Here is a 15,857-nt window from a genome sequence, read left to right as displayed (position 1 = left end):
TGGAAAAGGAGCAGCTAACCCTGGTACAGGTAAAGAGTACAGAACATGTAATACCACCCTGTACTGTAGGGGGCGCTACCAGACACCAGTCAGTGCATACACTTCAGTAATACAGGGGTTTTACCAGTGAATGTCTATTCTGATTGGTCGGTTCTTCCAGCCATTTACATGTTTCACAGATCTGGACTGTCTGTACATTGTATGTTGAGTCTGGTTTCAAGTTACAATGGTCCAGAAAAGACCATTGTATGTTGAAACAATTGTATGTTGAGGGATCACTGTATAAGAAAACGCTCGAATAAGAAGCTGGTCTTTATGCAGTGCAATGGTAACCAGCCGGAGTCTCATTCACTAAAAAACTTTATTGACAACAGACAGGACGCTGTCCGCTGAGAGCTACTGGGCGCGCGGACCATTTCCACTGACGTCACCTGCATCGCGTCACGTGACTATAACGGGCGGATTTTTTGAAAACAACCTGCGTCGCCGAAATGGGACCGGGCGCCGAGAGCCCTAGCCTTCCGTGCCCACATGGTCTGGTGGTCGATACAATTCCGGGCGCTGTAGTGATCTAGCGAGGATGAACCGGGCCAGAGCTAAGCAGAAGCATGGCGAGCAGCATAGGAGGCAGGATAGAGGTAAGCGCTGTGCGGCGGGGGCTCTCCGGTTGCTATGGTGCCAGCGGTAGTTGCTGTGGCGTCCCCCGGGGCTGACGCGTTCCTCCCTTGGTGCTGTTGTGTTTGCTGAGACTTGTTGTCATGTTGTGGTTGTGCTGTCAGTTGGGACAGCGGGAACAGAACCGGGATGGATTGAGAAGATCCCGGGGACGTCCTGCTCATAGTGCACATCTACTCTGCTGCACACCATGCTGGAGAAGGTCCTCACCTTCCTCTTCCCCAACCTCACCGCCAGAGACCAGCCTCCAGATCGAGGACATGACAAGCAGCCGGGAGGGGGCCTCAAGCCTCTGCTCCAAGGAGAGAACAGCATCGAGGTACCAGGGCGATCTGGATGGGACTGGGCATCCTGGTGTGTTGTCATCATGTCTGCCTCAGTACATGACATAGATCAGTGGGAAGAACCGCTTAATCTGAATGAGTTCTGCTTGGGAAACTTATTCCAGACTTATCCAGAGAATGGAAGCAAACTGATCGCTGCTGTTTTCGATGTGGGGGTCCTCACTGTACTTCTCTATTAACTGATCTATTTTATGTCATGTAAAATACACCGAAAACTTGTGGAGAAAGAGGCGACCTGATGACTTAACACACAAGATTTACCTTTTTTTAGATCTCAATATGATCATCACTTATTGTAAGAAATCTATATGTGTACCTATCTGAGGTTACGCCTATACAGTGGTCCCTCAAGTTACAATGGTCGGCCTGGAACCGATTAATATTGTATGTTGAGACCAGAACTCTATGGAAACCTGGTAATTGGTTCTGAAGCTCCAAAATGTCATCCATAAACTAATATAGATAAAACAAGTCTTTAGATATAAAAGTAAGAAAGATCTGCTGGGAGCTGTAAATCACTGTCTATGTCAGTGTTTCCCAACCAGGGTGCCTCCAGCTGTTGCAAAACTACAACTCCCAGCATGCCCGGACAGCCGTTGGCTGTCCGGGCATGCTGGGAGTTGTAGTTTTGCAACAGCTGGAGGCACCCTGGTTGGGAAACAATGGTTTATGTAGAGGACAGGAGCTTCTTCAGGGTCCTATACAGTACACACAGTGTCCCAAATAGAGCCGCCCTTACTTGGTGTCCAAAGGAGTAGCTAACCCTGGCACAGTTAAAGGGGTATTCCAGGAAAAAACTTTTTATATATATATATATATATATATATATATATATATATATATATATATATATATATATATATATATATATAAAATCTCTCTCAACTGGCTCCAGAAAGTTAAACAGATTTGTAAATTGCTTCTATTAAAAAATCTTAATCCTTTCAGTACTTATGAGCTTCTGAGGTTAAGGTTGTTCTTTTCTGTCTAAGTGCTCTCTGATGACACGTGTCTCGGGAACCGTCCAGTTTAGAAGCAAATCCCCATAGCAAACCTCTTCTAAACTGGGCGGTTCCCGAGACAGGTGTCATCAGAGAGGATTTAGACAGAAAAGAACAACCTTAATCCTTTCAGTACTTCTGAAGTTAAGATTTTTTAATAGAAGTAATTTACAAATCTGTTTAACATTCTGGAGCCAGTTGATATATAAAAAAAAGTTTTTTCATGGATAACCCCTTTAAGGAGTAGTACAGAACTTGTAGTTCCTCCCTGTACTGTAGGGGGGCGCTACCAGACAGTCGGTCAGTGCATGCACTTCAGTAATACAAGGGTTTTACCAGTAAAATGCCCATTCTGATTGGTCAGTTTCTCCAGTTGTGAAATGTCTCACTGATCTGGACTGTCTGTAGCATTGTATGTTGAGTCTGGTTTCAAGTTACAATGGTCCAGAAAAAAACATTGTATGTTGAGGGATCACTGTATATTATCTCTTCTTTAGGTCTGCAATTTTATGACCAATCCTTATTTCTCTTTTAGGACTTCAATGTCCTCAACCTCCTCGGAAAAGGCTCTTTTGCCTGTGTTTACAGGGCACAGTCCATCAATACTGGCATCGAGGTTGCTATCAAAATGGTAAGTTCTGTGGAAATTCTATTATACGGCAGGCATCATTTTTGGTTTGCCAGTTGGCAGAACTATTTTGGATCTGCTCAATTGTCTAATATGTCTTCTATGGATTTAGATCGACAAAAAAGCAATGCAGCGGGTGGGCATGGTGCAGCGGGTGCGCAATGAGGTGGAGATCCACTGCCAGTTGAAGCATCCATCTATCTTGGAGGTATGAGTTTTCTGCACATAGAGTTGTCTTTCGGAATTCTTTCTATATGCGTTTTCAATAATCTTTTTTTCCCTTAGCTTTACAACTATTTTGAAGACGGTAATTATGTATACCTGATATTGGAAATGTGCCACAATGGAGAGATGAACAGATACTTAAAGAACAGGAAGAAACCATTTACTGAAAAAGAAGGTAAGTGGAAAGTAGTACAAGCTATACTAGCTACCGCTATACATTAAAGGGGTTATCCAGGAAAAAAACTTTTTTTTTTTGTTTTAATATATATATCAACTGGCTCCAGAAAGTTAAACAGATTTGTAAATTAAACAAACAAAAAACACGTAGGTGCACTCACCGCAAGGCAGAGACAGCATAGGCGCTGGTAAGGTGTGGCGCTCCGAGCCTAGTTTCCACTGCCGGCGTAGCCTCCGAGCACCACGCTTTACCAGCGCCTATGCCGTGACCCGGCTACCCGTTACTGGACTCCTGGACCCGACTGTCTCTGCCTTGCGGTGAGTGCTCCTATGTGTTTTTTGTTTGTTTCATTTGTTGCTTCATATCTGTGTACGTGCACCCCACAGGAGACTTTGAGGAGGTTCAAATATTCGCATATTGATAGGTGATATAGCCCCTTGTGTGCTCTCCCCACTTTCTTGTCTTTGTTCATGAGATTTGTAAATTACTTCTATTAAAAAATCTTCATCCTTTCAGTAATTATGAGCTTCTGAAGTTGAGTTGTTCTTTAATGTCTAAGTGCTCTCTGATGATACGTGTCTCGGGAACTGTCCAGAGTAGAAGCAAATCCCCATAGAAAACCTCTTCTACTCTGTGCAGTTCCTGAGACAAGCAGAGATGTCAGCAGAGAGCACTGTTGCCAGACAGAAAAGAACAACTCAACTTCAGCAGCTGATAACTATTGGAAGGATTAAGATTTTTTAATAGAAGTCATTTACAAATCTGTTTAACTTTCTGGAGCCAGTTGATATAAAGGAAAATGTTTTTTCCTGGAATACCCCTTTTTAAATGGAATACATTTCACTACACGTTTATAGGATGCCTTCAATGTAAATCACCTTGTTTACATGTTGTCCTTTAATGTGTAACTGTACTGAATAAAATAAATAAAAATCTGTTCACAAGCTTTAGAGACATATCGCATGTCAAGTCTTCATCGGTGGGCATCCGGGTGCTGAGAATCCCACCCACTTTCTGTAGAGCCAGTCTTCAGTGTACATGTAGAGACAGCTGAGTACTTCTGGTCTCTCTTGGTCCTAAGTGTCCATATGAGTCAGTCTATTCTGACCTTGGAGCCATAGCCTTATACAGAGATGACCTTATCTTGACATTGCACTTTCCACTGGTGTTAGTACATTTCCACCAGAATTGAATCCATGTCCACTTTTCATTGTTTTCTGCAGCTTGTCATTTCATGGACCAGATAGTGAAGGGGATGCTGTATCTACATTCTCATGGCATTCTGCACAGGGACCTCACTCTTTCCAACCTCCTGCTCTCCAGCGACATGAATATTAAGATTGCAGACTTTGGACTAGCAGCTCAGTTGAAATTGCCGAATGAAAAGCACTTCACAATGTGCGGAACACCAAACTACATTGCCCCTGAGATTGCTACCAGGAGTGCGCACGGTCTTGAATCTGATGTTTGGTCCCTTGGGTGCATGTTGTATACGTTTCTTGTTGGGAGACCTCCTTTTGACACCGACACTGTGAAGAACACTCTGAATAAGATAGTTTTGGCAGACTATGAGATGCCCAGTTATTTGTCTAGGGCGTCGAAGGATCTGATCTTTCAGTTGCTACGCAAAAACCCTGCGGATCGGTTAAGTCTTTCATCTGTGCTGGACCATCCATTTATGACGGCACGATCCTCCTCCACCTGTGACGATATCGGAGCTGTAGAAGACTCCATAGACAGTGGTCATGCTACCATTTCTACAGGATTTACTGGTTCTTCTGGGGTTAGTGTTAGTGGGCGCTTACAGGAAAAAAGGATTTTGTCAGGACCTTCGCTTCCCAGCAAGATGAATATCTTTCAATTCAAGGATAGACAACCGAATGATGGTTTAACAGTGGATGGTGGAAGCTTCTACAGTTGTCAGCGAGAGGAAAATGACTCTGAGAGGAGGGGGAGGAAAACTGTCGTCAGTGAAGAGAGGCCCCGTTCCCGCTACCTTCGAAGGGCTCACTCTTCTGACAGAACTGGCACCTCTCGTAGTCAGACACATAGTAAACCAAACAGCTTTGCGGACAGATGCCACTCTGTGGAGACATTGAATAAGCCTGGTCACCTAAGTGGGTACAGGACCTCCACATCCTCTCCTGCCAACAGTTATGGAGATCTACCTCAGATGTTTCCAGAGAAAGCTGCCCATGGCTCTTTGGATAGACTTCCCTCTCCTCCAGTCAAAGAGAAAACTCTGTAAGTAAAATCTGTTTACCTGCTGATACCTTCTGATGGTTGCTTGCTGGTCCCCATCCTGACACGTGGACATTCCTTTTTGAAGGTGTTTTCCCATGTCAAGAAGTTTTCCCCTATCAAGCTGATAGTAAAATGTTCCACAGAGTGAATGGGAGCACACTGCACATGTACAGCCAGAGCTCCATTCATTCTCTATGCAGCTTCTAAGCATTGCTGAGCAGCTTGATTTCTTTTAACGTCTAGAGGTGGGCATACCCCTGTTAAAGGTGTACTCCGCTGCTGAGCGTTTGGAGCAAACTGTTCAAAACGCTGGAGCCAGAGGTTGTGACGTTATAGCACCCCCCCCCCCTCTCATGACATCACGCCACTCAATCAAGTCTATGGGAGGGGGCGTGACGGATGTCACGCCCCCTCCCATAGACTTGCATTGAGGGGCGGTGCTAGAACGTCGTGAGCTCCCAATGCTGGCTAGAGCGTTCAGAACAGTTTGCTCCAAACACTGAGCAGCGGAGTACTCCGTTAAGTCTTTATTCACGATTTTGGACATTATCGGTATTGGCAATTACCTTGCCGATAATGCCCCGCCTCCCTGGCCAGAGACCGCCGCCGCTGCCCCATTGCCTCCCCCATCCCTGGTTTTATAATTACCTGTTCCCGGGGTCCGCGCTACTTCTGGCTCCTGCGACATCCTGCGCTATTGCTGTGCGCTGCGCAATGACGAGTGACGTCCTCAACGCGATGTCACTGTCAGTGCGCACAGTGACAGCTCAGGACGCCGCCGGAGCTAGAAGTAGCGCGGACCCCGGGCCCCGAGAACAGGTAATTATAAAACCGGGAATGGGGGAGGCAATAGGGCAGCGGCGGTGGTGGTTGGACTAGGGAGGACCCCAGGACAGGCAGGGGGAGGGAAGCGGGCGGAGGTCTCTGGCCCCACAAATACTGCTGCAGTTCATTGATTTAAAGCGCCCGCTTTAAATCTTTGATCTGCAGCGGCTTCTGCGGGGCCGGGGGGTTAAAATGGCCGATAACATACCGATATTCCGGTATAAGTTATCGGCTATCAGCCTGAAAGGTCATAGATAGAGATGAGCAAACTTAGAGTAAATTCGATTCGTCAAGAACTTCTCGGCTCGGCAGTTGATGACTTATCCTGCATAAATTAGTTCAGCTTTCAGGTGCTCCGGTGGGCTGGAAAAGGTGGATACAGTCCTAGGAAAGAGTCTCCAGCCCACCGGAGCACCTGAAAGCTGAATTAATTTATGCAGGATAAGGCATCAACTGCCGAGCCGAGAAGTTCATGACGAATCAAATTTACTGTAAGTTCGTTCATATCTAGTCATAGATTATTGGTATCTGCCCTAAAAAAAAATCAATATCGGTCGATCCCTACTGTATGGGCACACTAGCAGTTTTGGCATTTTCCCACTACTGTCATTCATGTCACTGGAAATGAGAAAAGGACATAAATAATGATCCAAAACAAGTGAACATCATGTTTGTATGTTAAATAGACATATGATGGTGGAGGTAGAAGTGATCACCCCCAGAGTACACAGAGCCCCATTTGTGTGGCAATGCCAGTTACTATGTAATTACTAGGACCTGCTGGATGTAGAGGAGTACGCAGAGTCCCCTGTGGACTATTAGCAGATGGCTGCCTGGGCTCTGGGGTATTACGGCAACGTTCCTGTCATACTGATGTCACTGGTATAAAAACACATCTCAGTTACATATCTAGTTTCTTCCGGCAACATGACTGTATGGTGTTCTGCAGGTTTGAGAAGGTAAAGAGAGAATGCGTAGGGGGAATGTTCCTGAATATTTAAGAATGCTTGTTCACTTGGTACAGAGGAGGGCAGCTAGAAGTGACCTGTCTGGTCTCTGCCAGTTTGTTGTTATGATAGAAGGGAATTTATGTGCCTGATATACTGGGGCATGGTATTGTGTGTTGCAGTTCACGTAGCTATATTTGCATTTGTCCTCCTACTGTTACCACATCCGAGATCTAGATAGGCAGTAACGAAAAACTTGGCTCTGCATTTTCAGAAAACATAAATGCAATCTTTAACATACATATATTGACGTGAAACAAGTGTGCTGTGGTGCGACTATAGGTTGCCCTACACCACACGTTTCACAGCAATTGGCCCATTCTACCAACTACACCGTCCTCCGCAGTGATATGGATTTCTGATGAAGGTCTGGTTAGGAATGAAACGTCACTATAGGTGTGATTAGGATTGCAAATATTCTGAAATGTCAGTGCCACGTTCTAAGATGCCACCTGAACACCTATTTCTCTTCTATCTAGAACCGTAATGAATTGTCATTGTAAGGTTACAGGATTGTGGTAATAGTTCTGTTGTGCACATTGTTTGAGATTGGAATGGACACATCCCAGTCTTCTGGATTTCGGTTGGGGATGGCTGCTGTTAACATTCTTATTTATTTTGTTCACATTTTATTTTTCGTTTGCAATATGTTTAATTTTGCTGTATACAAAGGGTCAACAGCTATATTGTGTATGGTAAAAAAAACAACCCTTTACACTGCATTACATATTCTGTAATGTAAGGGAACAGATTCTGCTTTTGTGGCATACAGCAGCATATGTTTTTGGCATCCGTTAACGTGCTTTCTTTTATCCCAAGTTTTTAATACGTATACATTAAATGGAAACAAAAACATAGACCCACATTATATCTGGCCTGCTTGCTTCAAAAGGCTTCAGGTTTATTTGTGTAATCTCCTGGGGCTGTGTTCACACGTTGAGGTTTTACCGTGTTTTTGTTGCTGTTTTTCCATAAGGAGCGCCACTTCATAGTGGGGGGGGGATTTAGCTAAACCTGTATAGAGGAACAGTTGACCAGTTGCCCATAGCAAACTGCTTCTTTAATTATTTAGAAGCCTTCTTAAAAATGTAAGAAACAATTTGGTTGCTATGGGCAACGTCTCCACTTTTTCTCTGCACAGGTTTTGATAAATCTCCCCCAATGTCCATTGGCTCTGTCTGGTATAGCAGTTCAGCATAAATGGCAGTGTCAGGCACAGCTCATGAGCATGTGATGCTGCGGCAATAAGGTCGGCGTCCACTACCCCTGGTGGTATCCGCTGCCATTGTAAAGGGTCCATCCCATGGCAGTTTATTGTCCACTTATTGTAAAGTAGTGACGTTTCCTTTATTCGTGATCTGGAGGGGAATTCATCAAGCTATTTAGAACCCTTTTTTTTAAATTTTTTTTATTAGTCTAAAATTGTCGCACAAAAAGTCTGTCACTTCCCATGCTACTTTTGTGAGGCTTTTGCTTTTGATTTACATTTGAAAGTGAACCACCATTTGCAGCGCTTTTAGACTAGTTTTTTGCAGTAGACACAAACCCACACTCATGTAAAGCAGTCTAAACAGGTACCATGGGCGAAGGAACCAGTAAATCGAGTGGTGTGTGACTTTTGATGAATTTGGCGCAGGAGGGAACATCAAACACAAAATAGTGCACATACAAGGCAACAATTAATGAATTCCCCTCATGTTTCCTATTGTATTTAAAAAAAAGGGTGAGGAGATTGTTACTCCACATGTGAGCCATTATTGGGATAAAGGAAGGGGCTTCCATGATGGATTCTTTGTGTCCTTTTTAAATCTATACGCTTTATTATACAAACCTGACTGATAAAAAGTCATTTTATTCTGGTTCCACAACATATACTTGTAGAAAAAAGTCAGAAATGGACTAAATGATAGACATCATATACCTTGCCAGTTCTGAACTTGTGGAATGAAGCCATGTATGTCACCCACAAGTTCCCGCTGGCATCCTGCAGTGGATTTGTGCCCAGCTGTATGCCATGTCCTCAGACGCACACCATTAGTCTGTGAATTACACATGTGCATCGTGCGCGTGTTATCCATTTGGAGAGTTTTAACATTGCTTTTTTTCTTTTGATTTAAGGTCTGAATTTTTCTGTCCTCCACAACTCTCAGGTGTCAGGTCTGATGAAAGGGGCCAAGCTGACACTGTGCAGCAATGGTTCGGAGCCATGCAACTAAATGGTAAGTGTGCATTGTGGTGTGCTACAGAATGTGCTGAATAGTCGGCTTGTGACCCATGGAACTACCTAGTGATATTGTGATATGTTAAACATAATAAAGACCATACAAATCTACCCCAATCTCCCGCAGCTGCCATTCTGATGTTTCTCAGCCCCTTCTCGACCCTGCTGCTTCTTGTGACACGTAAAAGCCGAGTCCTGCATAAGTCCGTGTTTGGCTAGTTCTATTGGAGGGTGATGCATCACAGGATAGGGTGTTAGGCTTGGTTCACCAGGGGTGTGGAAATGTTATTAAAAAAACTACTTGTCCACAGGACTAAAATGGAGCAAAATCTACTTGTCCCTCATGACGATCCACTTGTCCGGCCAATTTTCGCTTTTACGCTCTAATTTTTTCCTCCTCGCCCTATAATAGCCATAAATACCTACTATAATGATACCTTTTAATTTTTCAATAACATATTCTCTGAACCCAAAAAAAAATAAAATATATATATATATATATATATATATATATATATATATATATATATATATATATATTATATTTAGGGAAGTGAAATTGAAATAGTAAAACATAATTTTGCAGATTTGGTGGTTTTCTTTTCTGCGCCATTTACTTTGTGGTTGAGGTAACATGTTAGTTTTATACTTTAGGCGCCTGATTACAGTGATACCAGATTTGTATCGTTTACGTCATGTTTTACTAATTCTGAACTTTTTTAAAAAAAAAAAATTTAATTGCCATTTTTTAACCCCTGTAGCTTTATTTTTTTTCCACATACCAGGCTGTATGAGGGCTCATTTTTTGCGCCATAATCTGTTTTTTGTATCGGTACCATTTTGGTATTGATCTGACTTTTTAATCGCTTTTTAACTTTTTTCTGGGATATTATAAAAATTGCAAATCTGTGGTTTGGTATTTTTTTACATTTACCGTACAGGATACATAATGTTTTCATAGGTTGTACAATTACGTACGAAGCGATACCAAATATGTTTATTTTTTTATGTTTACATGTTTTTATATAGGAAAAGGGGGTGATTTGAACTTTTAACATGGAAGGGGTTAATGCAGCGGTCTTCAAACTGTGGCCCTCCAGATGTTGCAATACTACAACTCCCAGCATGCCCGGACAGCCAACGGCTGTCCTTGCATGCTGGGAATTGTAGTTTTGTAACATCTGGAGGGGCACAGTTTGAAGACCACTGGGTTAATATGTGTCTTTCAAACTTTTATTAAAACTTTTTTATTTTATTTTTTTTTACACTTTATTACACTTATATGAGGAATCATTAGATTCCTCAAACAGATCAGTTCTATTGAACTCTATTAATCTGTGTGCTCTGTGATCCATTGATAGAGTCTGGTCCAGTCAGGATCTATCAATGACAGAGCGGGACAGGAGGAAGCAGAGGTAAGCCCTCTGGCTACCTCTATAGTGGATCTCCCCCCATGATCGCGCTGCGGGGGGTGATCCACCTCACTAGCCCACCAGGGAGCATTCACATGTCCCTTTAGAAGCCGCTGTCGGCTTTGACAGCGGCGATCTAAAGGGTTAACAGCCAGCCGCGGCTGGCTATTAGTGGCGGCCTCCAGCTACTGAGAATAGCCGGGGGCTGCAGAGTATGGAGCGGGCAGGAGTCCTGAGCCCGCTCCATACTCCCCTGTGAGCGCCGCAAGCATCTCCCCGTGCAGATGCGCCTCCCCCCCTCAGCTCTCCGAAGCTACAGCTGGGGGGAGTGAAGGCAGAGGACGCAGGTCTGCCCGGGGAGAAATAAGCCACGCCCCCTCATCTCCCCCCGCACGTCTGCAGAGCAGGGGAGAGAAGACAAATACTGTACACAGCTTCTCATCTCCCCTGCTCTGCTTCGGAGGACACAGGCTGCAGAGTATGGAGCAGGCAGGAGTCGGGAGCCCGCTCCATACAGACTGCAGATCGCCGCCGCACTTGTCAGGTCCGGCCCTACTTGCCCGAAGCCGGGCTAAGGGCCGGACAAATTCACCTGCTAGTCCCGGGCGTCGGGCGATAGGAATTCCACATCCCTGTTCACACTGCGGAATCTCTGGGCAGAATTTCTGCCGGAGATCGACCCGGAGGCACTAGGATCACGTGGACTACATTGCTGTCCCCTAGATGGCAATGCATTTCTTAGCAGATATCCTAAAAGATCCACCCAGAAATGCATTGCAGTCTATGGGGGCAGCAATGCAGTTTGATCGATCCTTGATCGGTGCTTGTAGAGTTCTGCCTCAAATTAAAGCCCATAAACTTCTATGAGATTCCGTACCCTCATTCACACTTCTGAATTTCAGAAGTGTGAATGGGAGTGCGGAATCCCATAGAAGTCTATGGGCTTTAATTTGAGGTGGAATTCCGCTAGTGGAAATTCTGCCATGTGAATAGACCCTTTTAGGGTGGCATTACAAAGGCAGGCCTGAGCCCAATGTCTGCTGGCCGATTCCTTCACCTATTACAGGGCAAAGTTGGCTAATAATTATTATCCCGTGTTTTAGTGCCTATATTGTATGAAAATATAAAAAAAAAAAAGTGATTAGATATATATATTATATATATTTTATTTATTTTTTTCTACATTATTTGGTGATGATATACCTAACAAAATTCTACTGAGGGATTTTGACTACATTGGGATTTTCTTTAAAATATTTGTCCCATAAACCCAATGCCTTCCATATAACCTGCACAACATAGTGTTCCCTGGTTTGGACCCCTGTCTTTGGGTTAAAATAAAGAGCCACGCTGTAGGAGCAGGTCCATGTATTACATAGAATGGTTTATCTGAATGGCAGCCCAGTAATACTAAATGTCCTCCGCAGTGGTCGCTGCAAGGGAAATTCCTAGCTGGCTGTGGCTCTTCCTCACAAAATCATCTGTGCTGTAAAAGGGGTTGAATTATGTGGAGATTAATAACAATAAATACATTTTATAATTATAGACCCAACCGATCTCGAGAATTAGCAGGGAGAAGTGCATGACTGTACGCTGTAAAGCCCAAGGCAATGTCTATAGACTTATATGTACAATTTATTATAGTGGTTAATTATTTTTTTTTCAATTTTCAGGTCAAATGCAAAGAACTCAGGATGTCAGCGATGTAAGTAATTCTGCTGCAAATTATTACGGCCAACCGGCCATACAGCAGGAGACGCCCATGTACAACTGGAACGATGTGACGGTGAAAAAAGTGACAGACTCTTCCCTTGACTTTGCTCACAAAGGAATGAGAACATTTCCAGTTTCAGAAGAAAATCCACACAAAAAAAAGTCTAAGATACCTCAACAAGCTGCAAGCTACTGCTCCCTGAGGAGCATAATTCCTCCACTTAGTTCAGAAAGACTGAAGCCTATCAGACAGAAGACCAAAAATGCTGTGGTAAGTACCATCAGCGGCTGATCAGTACAATGGAAGGAGCAGTCATCTCTGCTGACTGGTTTTTGCACTGGTACTACACATGTGATGTGACTTTTCTTTTCGCAGGTGAGCATTTTGGATACTGGAGACGTTTGCATGGAATTTCTGAAAGAACAGAACTCTCAGGAACAAGTCAAAGAGGTTTTGCGTATATCCGGTGATGGGAATTTGGTAGGTGTTTGTATGGTTTCATTTCTATATGGTAATATCTATAATGTAGGGCCCTCGATCAACCACTTCCTCTTCTTTTATATGGATTGGTCCACACTTGTGACTAGTCAGCAGAGTCTGGTGGGATTGTAGCACTACTTATTACATCATACATTTTTTGGTTTTGTCTAAATTTGAGATTTTACGTATTTAACATTTTTATTATTCATTAATGTAACGGAATATATATATATATATATATATATATATATATATATATATATATATATATATATATAATATATAAAAATGTTTTTTTTTTTTTTCTTTGCAGATTTATATTTATCATCCAAATGAAGGCAAGGGGTTTCCTTTGGTTGATCGACCTCCATCTCCTCCTGAGAACATGTTAAGTTACACATTTGACAGTTTACCAGGTAATATAATACTTTATGTGGTTGTGCACAAACATTGACTAGTTGTGTAGGCTGGCTAGCTGCTGTCCAGAAACTTTTGACACATTTGATATTGAACTTTAAATGGGCACTGTCAGATACAAAAACTTTTGATACGCTGTAAAGCTTGCAAAACCAGTAGGTTTTGCAATTGCTTTCATTAGAAAATTTTCAGTATTTCATACTGAAAAAGCCAGTCAAACTGCCTCCCTGCCTGCTTGGACACATACTAGTCCTGCTGTGTCCATGCATCATCACCTATGTCATGGACATACTCCCTTGATTGACAGCTGTGAGTGCAGGGCTCTTAGCTGGAGGAAAAATCCTCCCACTGTCAGCTTGTGTCCCGCTACTGTCAGTGAGGACAAGCTGGGAGTTGTAGTTTTGCTAATGTTAGGGGAGATGTGAGCAGACAGCATACTGAGGGAGGGGGCGGAGACCTGCACAGTGAGGCCACGCCCCCTCCCTTTGAGAGGAATTCAGACTAGTGAGCTAAATTAAAAGTGTAATAAAAAAAAATAAAGGTGCTAGACACATAAAAACTAGATGTACATGGTCAGGATTAGGTACTGAGTGATCTGTTAAAAAAAAAAAAATATTTTGTCGGATCTGATGGGTACACTTTAAGTAACTGTGCTCTGGAGTGGGGCCATAACTACCATTCTGCAATGTAAGTCTCAAAAGGGATTCTGAAGAGCAAATAAAGGGGTATTCTAGTGTCCATAATACGATGTGTGTGTGTGTATAATATAAAATAAATATATATAATCTAGTGTGTTTTTATTTGTGGAAATGCATGCCCAGCCAATCCCTGGCTTAGGTTGGTCACTGCTGTGGCCACTGACTGAGCAGGCATTTTCTTCACAAATGAAAAGTGGTGAGTAACAGGGACTAGGAGGGATCTGGATGGAACTGTGGGGTATTGAGGCAGGTGAATAATAAGAATTGTTTGCTTTATAGTAACTTCAAGTAAATTTTACTCTTAATTTTATTTATTTGTTGTTTTTTTTTTACAGAAAAGTACTGGAAAAAATACCAGTATGCATCAAAGTTCATCCAGCTTGTAAGGTCCAAAACACCTAAAATTACCTACTACACTAAATATGCAAAATGCATGTTAATGGAGAACTACCCCAATGCTGACTTTGAGGTCTGCTTCTATGATGGTAAGTTGGAAGGTTCAACACATCGAACAATAGGATGGAGGATTATTAGATCTAAAGTAAATTTGTCATTGGTATTTTACATTTTAATCTGCAGACATTACTTAAAAAGGCCTCCTGGTAAGGAGACAAATGGTACGCAGGCAGGAAAGGGAGCTTGCAACCAACACACAAACAAGTAGTTGTCACCACCTTCTAAGTTAAAATCTGTGACTTTAAAATGGGTTTATGTATATGAAGCTGCATATGTGTGCAGGTTATAGTAACAACACCCAAGCAGTGGTCATTACTTATTCTTTCAGTATAGATCTGTCATAAATCTAAGATTTATTTGTTTTCTTAGGAGCAAAAATTCACAAGACAGTTGACTTCACTCGAGTAATAGAGAAGTCTGGAAAGTCCTACACCCTGAAAGATGGGAGCAGAGTCAATGGCCTGACTGAGGAAATGAAGTGCTATGTGGATCACGCCAATGAGGTAATGAATATTTTTTTATTATTCTCAGACAGAACACTTTGAAGTGTAGACCATACTATTTTATGGACCCATTTTCATTTTGAGATTAACCCCTTCAGGACGGAGCCCATTTTGGCCTTAAGGACCGGAGCGTTTTTTGCACATCTGACCACTGTCACTTTAAACATTAATAACTCTGGAATGCTTTTAGTTATCATTCTGATTCCGAGATTGTTTTTTCGTGACATATTCTACTTTAACATAGTGGTAAATTTTTGTCGATACTTGCATCCTTTCTTGGTGAAAAATCCGTAAATTTGATGAAAAATTAGAAAATTTAGCATTTTTCTAACTTTGAAGCTTTCTGCTTGTAAGGAAAATGGATATTACGAATACATTTTTTTTTGGTTCACATATACAATATGTCTACTTTATGTTTGCATCATAAAATTGACGTGTTTTTACTTTTGGAAGACACCAGAGGGCTTCAACGGTCAGCAGCAATTTTCCAATTTTTCACAAAATTTTCAAACTCAGTATTTTTCAGGGACCAGTTCAGGTTTGAAGTGGATTTGAAGGGTCTTCATATTAGAAATACCCCATAAATGACCCCATTATAAAAACTACACCCCCCAAAGTATTCAAAATGACATTCAGTCAGCGTTTTAACCCTTTAGGTGTTTCACACGAATAGCAGCAAAGTGAAGGAGAAAATTCACAATCTTCATTTTTTACACTCACATGTTCTTGTAGACCCAATTTTTGAATTTTTACAAGGGGTAAAAGGACAAACTTTTTACTTGTATTTGTAGCCCAATTTCTCTCGAGTAAGCACATACCTCATATGTAA

At 42.4% G+C, this 15,857-nt stretch overlaps 1 protein-coding gene across 2 annotated transcripts in view; it reads left to right on the top strand.

Moving 5' to 3' along the window:
- Positions 1-349: 349 nt before the first annotated feature.
- PLK4 (polo like kinase 4) overlaps positions 350-15,857 on the top strand; it is a 29,915-nt gene continuing 14,407 nt past the window's right edge. The window contains exons 1-11 of one of the 2 annotated variants that reach the window (XM_056563583.1): positions 350-638; positions 2,556-2,651; positions 2,761-2,856; positions 2,934-3,048; positions 4,275-5,295; positions 9,246-9,346; positions 12,434-12,744; positions 12,850-12,954; positions 13,268-13,370; positions 14,405-14,554; positions 14,895-15,028. In XM_056563583.1, the coding sequence (XP_056419558.1) occupies positions 609-638; positions 2,556-2,651; positions 2,761-2,856; positions 2,934-3,048; positions 4,275-5,295; positions 9,246-9,346; positions 12,434-12,744; positions 12,850-12,954; positions 13,268-13,370; positions 14,405-14,554; positions 14,895-15,028 (2,262 nt within the window). In that variant the 5' untranslated portion in view covers positions 350-608. Of the gene's footprint in view, positions 639-659; positions 995-2,555; positions 2,652-2,760; positions 2,857-2,933; positions 3,049-4,274; positions 5,296-9,245; positions 9,347-12,433; positions 12,745-12,849; positions 12,955-13,267; positions 13,371-14,404; positions 14,555-14,894; positions 15,029-15,857 lie in introns of those variants that run through there. The other variant, XM_056563577.1, reaches the window with a different exon arrangement.

The sequence above is a fragment of the Hyla sarda genome, chromosome 1 (assembly GCF_029499605.1).
Source record: "Hyla sarda isolate aHylSar1 chromosome 1, aHylSar1.hap1, whole genome shotgun sequence".
Classification (NCBI taxonomy): Eukaryota; Metazoa; Chordata; class Amphibia; order Anura; family Hylidae; genus Hyla; species Hyla sarda.
This window is presented reverse-complemented; position numbering and strand designations above follow the sequence as displayed.